This window comes from Corvus kubaryi, unplaced genomic scaffold, assembly GCF_017639235.1.
Source record: "Corvus kubaryi isolate FWS band 111438036 unplaced genomic scaffold, C.kubaryi_AGA036_p1.0 37256, whole genome shotgun sequence".
Taxonomy (NCBI): Eukaryota; Metazoa; Chordata; class Aves; order Passeriformes; family Corvidae; genus Corvus; species Corvus kubaryi.
The window spans coordinates 913,361-927,455 of NW_024581076.1; the positions used below are offsets into that span (position 1 = coordinate 913,361).

Below are 14,095 nucleotides of genomic sequence, written 5' to 3' on the forward strand. Positions count from 1 at the left end.
CAGGATCACTTCGGTCAACAGCTGGCCTTGCTGCTCTCCTGCAGATGTCAGCAGCAGCACGTTCAGCAGTAAACATTTGGGGGACTGGGTTGTATCTTAAGCCAAAACAAATATGAGGTAAGACACATAGAAAGCACTTGGTATGACAAACATCTGCCGAGGCGGCAGAGGTGGGCAGTGCTCAGGTGGGTTTTAAAACCTGTCCTGCAAGTGGGGGAGAGAAGGAGGGAATAAGCAAGCAGTATGAAGAACCTCCATGTGAACACCGTTCTGTAAAGACAAGGTTGAAAACTTTTTCAATTTAAAAAGTGTCTCTTCTAAGTCTAATAAAATCCATCTGCTCACTCACACTTCTCTGTCCCCAGGGCCAGAGGAAAGGGTCAGCAATCAAACCTGTGCTCACTTCAACACCAGGCAGCAGACGCTGGCTTCCTGGAAGCACAGCACTTCAAGGTCGGCCTCCTTGCCTCCCCTCTTATTATTTCTTTTTTTTTTTTTTTTTTTTTTGCTACAGTCTTGAGGACTAAACTCATTTTCACCACCCCTCAAGTGACTTCAGCACAATACCTATCTCAGGTAACAAAGCACTGACTCCATGATGATTTCAAAGTCGGTGCAAGCACATAACCCCTGGATAACCATCATCCGTCCCAAGAGGCTGAGACAGACATGGTCAGAAACCCTAGGACAAACACTTCTCTATCGTACCAGTCTATGCACTACCTGCTCAGCACGAGATTTTGAATAAGCTTCTGGCTGGAACATGGGCACTTGAAACCCATCCTGGCAGAAGCCAAGAAATGAATGGTAGATATTTTCCTGAAACTCACTTCCATCAATGGCTCCTTAAAATTGATTTTGGGAAATGCAATCTGTGTGGGGCTGAAAATGCAGGCAGCAGGCACAGGAGAAGACATCTGTGGCACCACTGGAGGACAGGGGCCAGCAGCAGGTAAGAAAAGTGGGTGGATAAGAGAAGAGGAGTTTTGGAAACAGATCAAGGAGAAAGAATGGCATGGGACAATGCACGTGAAGCTCTAAGATGACGTCAGTATTATAAATGGGCTCTTTGCTCCTTATATGACTAAGGCAGTGACATGAAAAGCCTTTCCATCTTACTGCCATCCTCCTCTCCCCCTCAAAATCCAAAAATGGTTCATTAAACTGCGAGGAAAATCTTTTTTTGTACATTAGCCTATTTTCAAGACTCTAAAAATAACACTCTTGGGCCCAAATTTAGCCCTCTGCAAGCCTTTCAAAATTAAATTAAGAGCACCAGTAAGGCGAGGAAGCAGGGAAGGGAGCCAGGGACACGACTGCGGCAGCCCGGCTGCAGTGGGGAGATGGCAGCTGCTGATCCATAAATGCTATTGAGGCAGGTACCACATACTCCTGCAGCTGAAACGTGCCACCTCTGTGTGCCTCAGCCTTTTAAATTGTTCTGTGGGAATAACACCAAAGAGTCCTTAGAGATCTGCAATGAAGAGCACATGCAGAGCTGGGCGAATCATTATTACTTAGGAATAGGACCCCAGTGACTCTGTCACAACCATCACCAAGATGGTTTCTGTAACAAACAGATACAATGACCAAGAACCAGTGGAATACTCTGCCTTGCCTCTAAGTTGAACAAGGTCTTCGTTATCTTTTCCCCTCAAAAATCTTATGCCTGGTAACTGAATCTCTGGAGGAATGAAGTCTCATTACATACCAGAACAGCCTTTATTTCTGTCTTCTTTTACCAAGTAACATCATCCACCCATCCCACCCGTCAGCAGCTCTCCCTCTAGATGAAACAGCTCTCCAGGAGTCTGAGAATGGGAGTACCTTAGAACCTAAACACAAGTCCTGGCTCAGAGGGTGTGAGGACTTCATGCCACCACCTACCTTTGTCCTCTGCTCAAGCAGTGACTTCGCAGAACAAACCCACACTGCTACATTCAACAACCGCTTCTCTACTCCAGGATCCCACCTTGTGTTTGCACAGTCACTCCTGGCTGGAGGTGCAGAGCTCTCTCATGCCCTCCCAACTACTGCACCCAAGACAGGGAAACTGCTGTTTTGTTGAGGCAACCTCCAGATCTGAGGAACAAAATCATCATCTCTTTTGCTTGCCTGTATGGGGTTAGGGAAAGGGATTTAGGTCCTGCTAAAAAGGTAGGACTGCTGCAATTCAGGGTACTGCAGTTCTCTACAACCACATGTTCACACTGCCTCCCAACACAGCAGCCAGCATGCTGCTACAAAAATCCCTCTCCTGGCTGATGTCCCTGCACAATTCGTGCATGCAGCTCACCCTGAGTAGCTGCAGCCAGTCTGGGGTGGTACAGAGCTGAATTGCAAGCAAACTCTATGCACAGGGTCTTAGAGGCCTGTGCACCGCTGAACACTGTTCCAGAAGGACCTGAGAGGGTACATGAAGCTCTAAATTCAGGGTTTGCTTTTTGACCATGAACAAAACAGCTGATGTGTGTTCCTCTTGTGCTGCCTGGTGAGGCGCTTGCCTACCTGCGATGCTGCACAGCCTGGCTGACAACCCACATCCTGCGCTGGCTGAGGCCAAGCCAGGCCTGCCTCCTCCCACCCACCCTGCCAGTGCTGTCACTGCTTCTGCATCTAGCTCAGTCAAGATGCCCAGGTCCACTTTATGGCTTTTGTAATGCAAGTTTTCCCATAACCTGCATCATTTTGCCAGGACTAGCTTAGGGTGTGACTACAGGAGTGAAGGTGAATAAAAACTGGGCAAGAGAGAGGGAGCACCTCAGACCAACCAGGGAGAGAGTAACTTTATCCCTGGACACTGCACAAGCCTCCTGATAACAAAGATGCATGAGGAGAGCACTCGAGATCTCTCCTAGCCATTTTCCAGTTATTCTCTTTTACTTTCTTCTGAATATTTGAGTCCTAAAACCCATAAAGGTCAGATTGTTTGGCTTCTCACAACTTAAGGGAAGACAGGTTTGTGTTACTAAATTGTTGTGTAACAGTTTTCTCAAGTCTGCAGAGATTCTTCTATCCTGAATCACAATAAAAATGAGCAAAAGGAATCTTTTTTGGCTTAGACAATATTAAAATGCACCCTTTTTGTAATTTTTTTTCTTTCCTCTGAGTTAATCTCTCCTTGGTAACCTCCTACACACTCCAAGTCACTCTGCACATTTTGAACAGAGTTATTATGCATAAAGCTGCAGCACTGGTACGACACGTTCAACCCGACAGCACGAACACCTTGCTCCTGTGTTACTCCTTTCCCCAAAACCATGTCTGCTCCATCTTCTGAGAAGACAAGCTCTCCAAGCTGGGAACTGCTTTTGTTCCAGCTACACACAGTCCTCTTCTATGTTTCCTACAGGAGGAAGGCGGTCTCTGAACTGGTCCCTTGACATAAACATATAAAACTTGCCTGTATAGACAAACATTACACACACACACACGAAGTCCCTCTGCTTCTGCAGTCCCAGAACTCAGGCATGTTTCTGTCTACCTTGTGAGCATACACTGGTCAGAAGCAACAGGTGAAAGATATGGTGCAGGGACAGGAATGTGCATGTTGTACATGTACAAAAACATAGAGAATGAGTAGAGTTTAAAAAATATGTATCTTTTCAAATCAAGTGTGAAACATGGAATCGAAACTCAACAGCCAAGTGACAGGTTTTATCTCCTACAGGAAAATACCTCTCTGATACTTCACATTTAAAGGACTACCTGGGAATATTTTGGTTGTACTTAACATATCTAAAGTTTCCTTCCCTCTCTTTTTTTTTTAATGCCTTTGTCTCAAGAAATGGAAAATGATTAAATTTCCTCCTTAATCATAATTTTTGCCACTTTGCAGGCAGGGTAGTCAGTAAGCTGCAGGAATATCCACTTCACCTAAACCTAGAGATCTACATCTGTGCTGGTCGCCCTAGGCACTCTATACCTGTTGGTGGAAAGCAGGATACCTAGGAGAAGCACCTTTAGCATAAGTACCCTTCTTCCCACTGAAAGCTAAGAACTAGGATAAAGGAATGTCTGTGCAGACTCAGAAGGGCAAATCCCAACCCTGGTTCTTTCTTGTGGTCAACATAGCAAAACCCAATCTGCTGGACATCTCCTAACAACTGAGCAGTCATATCCTACACTTTGCAGAGAAGTACAAACATGCTGTGTGCAGAGAGGCAGCAGGGAATGAGCCAAGTCAGATACAAATACTGCATGAATTTCATTTAAAAAGGCATGGCTCCAAAGCTTGTAGACAGGTTGTCTTAGCTGAGGTATGACAGACAGCTTTTGTGTCAGAGCTGGCTCTTGTCTGCTGTCACAAAGAACCACAAAAGGGAAGTCAGCCTTCCTGCAAAGACTTAGCCATAGGATTACTTTTACATACTCGATTCATTCATTAACTTTGTTTGTAAATTAATAGCAAAACCTATACACTTACATAACCAATGCTTCTCTGCTTTAAATGCCTTTTGGGGGTCTCAAACCATGTTCACCTATTCCTTCCCCTGAATTGCCCTACCACTGCATCCCTTTCCTCTTTCATGGCTGTTTCCGTCAGTCAATCAACAAAGGACAGTGCCACTATGGCAGGTGCACTAAGATTTATCATTACTCCAGTGATGGTGTAAAAATGCCTGAAACAAAACAGATAAAAAAGCTCTTTTGATTCATGCCAGAAAAAAAATCCCCACAGAGGACTAATTCCGTCCAGTTGACATTGACAGAAGCTGCAGGCCTGACACAAATCTGTGCAGAAACAAGATGAGTATGCTTCTTTAGGACAGTTTTTCACAGGTGCATAGGTTTCTCCTCTAAATGAAACATTGCTTGCAACAGGAAAAAGGGCACATTTTTCCTAGCATTTTACTGCTAAGGTGCTTTTGTCCTCTCAGTGCTCAATTATCAGGACCATGGAACAGAAGCCATGCTTACTTGACTGCAAACACTGCACTACTTTGAGGAGAATTTCAGCTGCCATTTATGGCTATTTCAAGTGTACTTTGAGAAGATTTATGTGCAAAGAATCCTACTGGAAATGCAATAAAACATAAGTCAAGCAAGTAAATGGACTTTGTTGATTATTTTTGAATCATTAAGAATACCACAGCAGAAAGACTATGGGAACGAACAGAAATATCTCTGCCTGCTGAGGCACCGGGACTTTTCTGAGGATTATGACCAGATGGCTCAAAAAACTATGTTAGAGGCATTCAGAGCTGCAAGATATTAATTGCAGGGAAATGCTTTATGTCTTATTCCTTTGGGATATTAAAAGTTCAAAGGGGAAAAGACAAAACACCATGGACACATGGATCATTTAAAAAGAGTACACAAAGAATCAAACATACCGTCCAAATACCACATCAAGCCCATTCAACTCCTAAGAGAGCACTTGGCCAAAGGCAGCCTCCTAGCTTGGTTAAAAAACACCACAAGAGGTACTTAAGTTATCAAAAAATGTTCTGACAACAGATCACATATTACACTACTCTAAAGACAGTAATAACATACAAAGTACACTGCAACTGCCTTTTAACTATGCCTTCCTGACACAACTGAAAAAATAAATCACAAACTGTGATCTCTACCTACCATATATATTTTGAGAGAGCAAAAAAGGGCTTGAGAAATCACTTGCTTACTTACCACTGTCTTGAAAACCTTTAAAAAGAAGCGGAAGATTATTGTATTTAAAAAAAAGAAATATAGTCCTCTAAGTAATATAAAGGGACTCCTCTGCAGGAGGAAGCAGCCACCACGCAGTGTTTCCCTGGGGTTTTCTGCTTTGTTTTTTCCATGATGTTCTTCTCCACTCAGACTCGAATGTCCAGTGACGAAGAACAGCCTCTCTGGGTTCTCTGGGTTGGTGAATCTCCTGGGGCCTCGCTGCACAGCTACAAGGCAAGGTTTGGAAGCTCAAAGGAACACATTGTTGAGGGCCACTCGTTCAGCCACGGCTGGCTTGTCTCTTCAAGTTTGTATGGCTTGGTGCCTCAAGAAAATTCTCTCATTAGGCTCTGACAGAAAGTCGTCATTGACTCAACTCAGCAACACTCCCTGGCACAGAAGGTTGAAGATATTATCTATTCAGACAAGTCCAACATTTTTTAATACAGAACCTTCTTCAGTGCCAAGGGTTCCACATACGTCTCAAACCACAACGCCTCTGTTCTCCATGGGCTGCTCAAAAACTTTGGACAGCACATTAGCTTGACTCTATCCATTATTGTTACTGAATTTTGTTTAGCAAACAACTTATACGTGAAAAGAAGATTAAAAGTTTCAAGGAAACCATTAAACTAGTTCAGTGAAGTTCATATCATCAGTCTTAAGTGACAGAAAAACACTCTGATCAAAAACAGTTATAAATTCTACCAACTAAAGTAAGTCACAGAATACTGCCTCCATTACTAAGAATTTCACTTTTGAGTTTGATACAGGTAATTTATATTTATAATGAGCAAGCAATCATACAGAGGGGAACAAAGATGTTTCATTCCGTGCAAAAACATCTACAGAAAATCAAATCTTGGCAGGCACTGCATGCAATCACAAATCCATGTACTCCCTTTAAATACCATGCTTGTTCATTCCTGCCTGATCTGCCCTTAAATTTACAAAACTGTAACTAACAGGGGGCAGGAGGGAAGCCACTTCTTACCTGGTTTTACTCAACAAAAAGAAAATTCTTGCATTTTGTAGCTAGGAGAAATATGGCAGTCGATTAGGAAGAGATGAAAATATTTTTCAGAGCATATGAAGGTCATTTGCTCATTCTCCTTAGTTTTCCATTCCTAATAGATGGCAATCATAAATGCTTCCAGAGATTTCTTTCACCATGCATTACTTCATATTCAAGCATTTAGGTACCTCTATGTAAGAAAAATTAGCAATGTTTGCTGTCTTTGCTCTTTTCTTACTAGATGAGCACTTAGGGAATATTATTTCCACATAAAGGAGACAGAAAACTGACTGCATCTGGCTTTTCCCCTATCTAATTTGCATGAAATCAATAGTTTTCAACCCAGAGGTTGGCTGCTCTGTGGGCTTGTTTCCTTGAAAGGGGGAGGTGCAGAAAAGGACTTATTGGGGAGAGGTGCAAGGAGGGGACCAAGATTTTCCATCTCTTGGGATATTTTAAAATGAAAATCATTATAGTTCTTATGAAATATGCAGCACTTACTATAAACTGGAGTCCTCGAAAAACATGGCAATGGCAGGGGCTAAATTCCAGTCACGGACAGGGCTGTCCTGGTATGACCATGCTTATGGACAAGAGCATCATTCATTCTCCAGAACCAGTCCTTTGTGCCTTTGTTCATCAACAGCTTAATGCTCCAAAGAAAGGAAGCCCATTTCCCACAAGCACACACAGGCAACTCGTTTGGTCAAAATAAGAATTTCAAGATAGTTAAAATATATTTCCCTGTAAAACTTCCTTACTTCTCTTCTGCTGCTCTTTAAGTCCCTCAGTTTGACACCTTTGATAATGTAAAGCACTGCCTGTTCTTGGATTTGGCCCTTGGACTTCATGCCTGTGTACAAAGGGACCTATGGAAATGCTAGCAGCAGGTCAGGTAAGGGCCACTTCTGCCTGCATAGCTTCTACCCCTGTACACCCACAAAAACGTGAAGTGCTCCTCCATGTGAGAATGTAACAAAGTAATGATGCAGAGAAATACACGGTCAAGTCTTCACACAGCGACAGTAAAAAGATGAACAGTTCATTCAATTTCACTGCTGCATCACCAGCTCACATCTCGCCAAGTGTTTTGTGAAAACAGGTCAATTACCTTCACCATCTGGTGGCTTGTGCAATACAGTCTGTAACTTAATAGCAGTTACAGTCCAGTGCACGGGGAAGGAAAGTTCCCAACACAGAAGACATCTTTGCACATTTGCTATGTACTAGGCTGCTTACAGGCAGCCCCATGCAAAGAGTCAAGGGCTAGTCCAAAACAGGAATATTTATCCCCATATATTATCCTGGAGCCGACTGGCAGGGCAGAAAGTCTTCAACTACCATGGAGGAGCTTAGGCAGAGGTTTTGTCATGATTTAGTGCTTCCAAGCTAGCATCACTCACTGACTGAAAAGTCCCTTAAAATCAAAACTGAAAAACATTGCTTAAATGAGTGCCTAGAGTTTAAAACGTTATGTCACTCTCTAAACCCAGCTCTTGTTGAACATGTGTTACACATAACCAAAGCCTGACACACTTCCTGCATTGGCAGGGAGATAGTAATGGAAAAGCTCACTGAGGCTAGTTTTAGTGATTTACAGCAAAGGATGGAGGGGGGGGGGAATCACATCTTTCTTCAATATGTTTTTCTACTAACAATATACGTGTTCTACATAAAACTAGTCTAAGCTACTTTGCACTAAAGCTAGAGTAAAGCAAGACAAAGGTGGCAAAGTCAGTGACTGGCATTTCAGTTAATCCTGCCCAATATCACCTGAGGGACAGCATTTACCTCAATTTTAGAAGTCTGTATTAGGAGGTATTAGTCTGCATTCTCTCCACAGTCAGAAGAGAAACATATTAGGTTCTCAAAAGAGACAAAACCGTACCTTTACTGGAACCCAGTTAAAGCTGGGATACTCAGAAATCACTTGCTGCCCCTCAAAGTATGTTCCCAACATCTGCACCAAGGACTTCTCTAGCTCAGCTCCATGACATTCTCACCTAGCATGGGCATATTCTTAAAGCTGAGATAGATCAGATCATAAATGATCTATGTCCTTCTGTAGAGTGCAAAGGAATTGTGGTTGGCTAGCTTGAATGCAGACTTGCCCAAATAGATTTAATCCAGGAAACCTAAGGAGGCAGCAACAGTATCCATTTACTGTCTTGGAAGGAAATACTCCTTCATATACCTTTTGTCATGCATCAGTTATGCATCTCACAAAATAAACCACACGGGCTTGTCTACAGTCTCTGACCATATACACAATATACAACAAATTAAGGTTACACAAGCCACTCTGTTTCTTCCCATTTCTAACCTTCAAGTCCCGGGAATGCTACAATAATATTCTTGCATCTCATGCATAAACCTACTGTAAATACACCAATTCCTCATATATTAAAGAAGAAAATCACTATGTAGAGAACAACAGTCATGAAGGATGGGTCATATACTCGTACAGTATTTTGTCTGGACTTCAGAGCAGTATCAGGAATTGTGGATCTTACTGTTGCCCTCAAAGGGGAGAATGGTTTAGTGGTCACAACAGCAATGCTAACAACAAAGATTTGAACAATTTTTTTTGAAGGCTGCACAGCCATGCAGGTGACATACAGATCTGCTGTAGTTTCCTTCTTTCTAGATGCAAGAAGCAATATAAAGAAAACAACATACAAGTTTCCATCCTTTGGTTTCAGCTTTTGCTGCATACAAATCCAAAAGCAAACACAATGGGCCTTAACAAGTTATCAGGCAAAGGTACTGTTCTTAAGGGAAGCGGCAGCAGGCTCTGCTGGCCATATCCACTCAACTGCAAATGAACAGGATCCAACCCTTTCGTAAGAGCTACTCCAAAGCTTTGAACATGGTAAACTTCAGGCATTATCCTATAAAGCAACAGCTACTTGAAAATGAAAATCCCTACTGATAAAAGTCAGAGCATCAGCAAGAAGACTTGAGTACTATAAAATGCACAGACACATCTCCTCATACGCACAGGAGAAAATACTGCCTACAGGACATAGGAGCAAGAAACTCACTGTATTTTATTAACCACCACCTTCCCAGATCTGTAACAGCTATTTAGACACTCCAATCCCTTTGGCAATGTTGGCTTTAAGGTGTTTTTAACATCTCAACCCAAATTACAAAGTATCTATAGATTTCCAACTCCATTTTCACTTCCAACTACTTCAATTCTGTTCTTGCGTGATCTATAACTTATGTTAAAACATATGGCAGTGTGTTTGCTAAAAAATCTCTACAAGAGTATATACCCTAAATCAATTCTAAACAGCTTTGGATTTGAGATCAGGAAGGGGGTGGAAGGAGAACCTAAGAGTGCTTTGTTGTTTTTCTGTTGGGGTTCTGGTTTGTTGGGGTATTTTTCTTCTTTTTTTTTTTCCTAAGAAACTAACTGAAGCAGCCAAAAGTTATTTAGAGTTAGTTTATGAAGTGAAAATTCTGTAAGCTTTCTACTGGAAAGGGAATCTAATCTCAGTTCCAGATACTGACATGCTCAATATACATTAAAAAAACCCCCAAACCTTCATAAAGGTTATTATTAAATACTTTGGAGAAAGATTTAGGAAAAATACTGCACATGCATTCAGTAGGAATCCCCAGTGGTTGTCTCATTTACCTCATTACACACATGCGCGCACACACACAGAGCGTTAATTGCACTCCAAAAGAAAACTGCAGGCACAGACTGCAAGAAATTAGGTGGGTCCTTCCCCTGGCTCCCTCCTCCCAATGGACGCCTACTATTCTTCTAAAAATTCCCCACAGAAAAAGAGAGTGCTAATTGTAGCTATCACATAGTGTTTTTCCATCGTCACAGAAATTTAATTCCTAAATTTGAGCCAATGCACATGCAGAGGCAGAGACCAAATAGAGGTAGGAGTGATGATGAATCCACGTAGCAATTCACTCGAGCAGGAAAAATTTAAACACATAACAAGATCATAATCACATAAATGGCATATCCACGTCAAAATCTTGAAAAGCTTATTTTCAGCCTCTTAAAGCCAACGGATGCAACACCTTCCTGTGAGAACACCGTGCAGCCCAGGCACTCGCCTCCCATACCACAGAGTTACCACAAAATGCATCAGTTCCTTCTTCAGGGCTTGTTCTCTTATGCTCTTCCAGGAACAATGTGGGACCTCTTTTTGTCCCACAGTAATGAGATGCTTAGCTCAAATCTCAGTACCTGGTAAGACTTGGGAGTTCGTGCTGTCTTGTGCCAATGAAAGCTGCACAAGACGCTCAGGTGTGTAAGGAAAGAGCTAGAGCAGAGAACATGCTCGTGTCACTGTATCAGTTAATGGTACTGCCTCATCTGCAATATCCAGGGCAAGGCCACATCTCAGAAAGTTCCAAGAAAATAGCAAAACCAATCAGGACCTTAAAAATCCCTCACAGAACTGACTTTCAAAACTTGTGGAACTGTCACACGACAGAGGTGTCAATTCGAAGAAAACCGGCCAAAGAATGACAAGCCCTGGGAAGGAACGTCCATTGTCCTCGACTTAAGACCTGACAGAAATCACCATTACCTGACCATCACTCAAAATAACTGCTCCCTTTGGGAGCTGGCACCAAGCTCCAAGAGGAAGCCCAGGGAGCAAAGAGTAACACACCAGCACCGACAGTGATGATTTGAGGACAGATGGTGGGTCTGCAGTTGCACTGGAATACAGAACAGATCATCTGACCCCCAAAGACCGCTCACCAGCCTTAGACACTCTCAGGAATAAAGAATGAAATGATGAATGCATGAGTTCCTCTAGGAGAATTAAGTCAACCTGCAGGGGTGGAAACTGTCCCTTTCTCCCTATACTATAATACAAGTAGGAGCATGGGAATGCATTTTCTCTAGGTCTGCCTACCACTGACAAGCAGCCACTCGAGTGTAAAGGTATGACCCAGCTTTACATCTACACACAGCAGCACTGCAGCCACTCACACCACCTCTGCAAGAGTAAGCTTTAGGTGAAGCACGGAAGGCATGTGCCAAATTGTGTTCACACAGAGTTGATGCAGGTGAAGAGCAAGAAGCCTTTTGCCAGCAGAAGCAGGTGCTCACACTTAGCCTGCAGTGACTTTATTGTAAATAAGTAATTCTCTGTTTTACCATCTCTGCTGAAATACTACTCTAAAATGAAAGAGGAGCAGCATTTGCTCCAACCAAGGCAGAACTTTCGATTGCTTAGAAATAAAAAAAAGAGGGCAGGCTGTGAAGAAATCACTCCTGCATATTACAGGAACTGTGGCACAGCATGAAATTATGGGCTTCTAATGGCCTCCAGGAATACAGGGGCATCTTCTGCTTGAAAAAAATCTCTCATGCAGCTAAGTGAACATTCCCCTGTGGACACTGTTTTTGGTTGCTAGTGGGTACAGAGGCCCTGCTGAATAGGAAACCAGATAAGCTGAGGAGAGCTGGAATCCCTGCCCAGACAGCTTACAGTTCACACAGATAAGGTGACAAAAGTGGGAAAAGAGTCACAAAACACAATCAGGATTGCAAGGACAACATGTTGAGCCATCTTAACCACTGGAAGGGAAAGACAACTTCAGTTCTAAAAAGGAAATATTGGCTTGTCCTCTACTTCCAAAGGTAGTCCTGAAGCGTCACCAAAACTGTGAGAAGGCAAGTTGAGTTGTGCATCAAAACTGAAAAAGGAATCCCACATACGCAAACTTCAGTAAAAAATTAAATAAGAAAATAAGTTTAATTTTTTAATAATTTCATATATAATATTATACAGTTAGAGCTGTAGCAGAACTTTCAATCTTATTCATATCAATAAGCCAATTAGCCTCAGCCTAAAAATTATGTTTTCTGTACGTTAGAGTGACTGAACACCCTAACTTCACAGGCGAAAAACTTCAGACATATTACAAATTTCCATACTCAGGCATGTTCAGATTACTTGTTGGATCCATAGGCAAAAGGTGCAAACTATCATAGAATGCACATAAACTACTGATTAATTTCCAAATTGTAGCTTAAAATTGGCTAATAAACTGCCTTTAGAAAGAAACATTCATATTCTTGTCACTTACGAACAGGTGGACTCTCTGTTATTAATTGTGAATGACTGAGACAACACTCAGGGGATGAAAAATCATCATGGTTGTCAAAGGAATTAGCTTTGTACTCAGAGATTTTTATGCAATTTTACTGTGTTTAGATTTTACAAAGATTTTCAACCACAGCTGAGAAATGCTCAAGTTGTTACTGGAATGCACCAGTACCAACAGTTTTATACTCAGGGACATTTTTTTTAAAGCTAAGATATACCAGCAAACCCCTTGTTTTCATAAGAGGAGCATACAGATAGCTTTCAAAACCCCTGTGACACTGAACTAGAACTCCGAGTTTATAATTAACTAATCTAATAGCAGACTTAAAAGAGCCCTATTTGCACCTTTTTTATGTCAGAGCTATTCATTGTGACAGATTATTTTCATCAGCTTGGAGATAGATAGCAATCTTTCTCTGAAAGAAGGTACTTCCAAGGACTCAGTGTTTACAAACAAGCAGAAGTTCTCAAGACAGGACACTTTTTATATATACATACACATAACAGGAAGAAAAAGTACATACAACTGACAGGTTGAGGATTTCACTTACTTAAAGCACCTAAAAGAAAATGGAGTTGCTTTGAAAATTCATCTCCAAGTGAGGATTGCAGAGTCAGCTTTTTGAAGATTAAACAACTTTATCAAGAAGGACATCATAAAGTAGAGATTAAACTTCAATTTCACCTGCTTGACTTCAGGCCCTTTCAGTAATTTGGCTAAATGTATTTTGGCATTACTGAAAGCTGACATTATTTTACCATATCCAACTCACAGAAGCAAGACATGTTCTCTGAAAGAGGTCACATTTTGTATTTTTTTCTTTTTTAAGACAAAACATACATACCCTTAAATCTGGAGAGAAGTTGTCTGCTGAGGTGGAGATGGAGTCAGACGACAGAGCAGAAGCAGATTTGGTGTGAGTGGAATGGTCCGACTGCGACGTGGAAGCGCTATAAAGAGAACCACCAGAGTGTGTCAAAACTGTGCTCAAGAAAGTTCAAAAGCTGACAAGTCCAGCCACTCGCTTACAGTCATATCAGGCATTTTTCATTATTCCCACCCTTTCCATTCTCACTTATTCAGCCCTCAGCAGTGCTTTAAGAGAACCTGTTTTACTTGCCATTACCAGAGATTACCAAAGCGTACACAACTCATTACTAAATCTCAGCTCAGACTGAGCCAACATTAATGCAGCCACCAGCTTGTGCTGAGGAACACACTCAGTGCCCAAAGCTGCGTGAGCAGCTGCAGTGGAGCTGCAGGTTGAGCTGTTGGTGGCAAGAGCCTGAGCCAAGAGGCCAGAACTGCCAACCCTTTGCACAGCAA

At 42.1% G+C, this 14,095-nt stretch overlaps 1 protein-coding gene across 2 annotated transcripts in view; it reads right to left on the bottom strand.

Moving 5' to 3' along the window:
- The window catches only part of MTMR2 (myotubularin related protein 2), a 63,120-nt gene that overhangs the window by 27,592 nt on the left and 21,433 nt on the right, over nucleotides 1-14,095 (bottom strand). The window contains exon 2 of one of the 2 annotated variants that reach the window (XM_042023742.1): nucleotides 13,614-13,719. In XM_042023742.1, the coding sequence (XP_041879676.1) occupies nucleotides 13,614-13,719 (106 nt within the window). Of the gene's footprint in view, nucleotides 1-5,634; nucleotides 5,859-13,613; nucleotides 13,720-14,095 lie in introns of those variants that run through there. The other variant, XM_042023743.1, reaches the window with a different exon arrangement.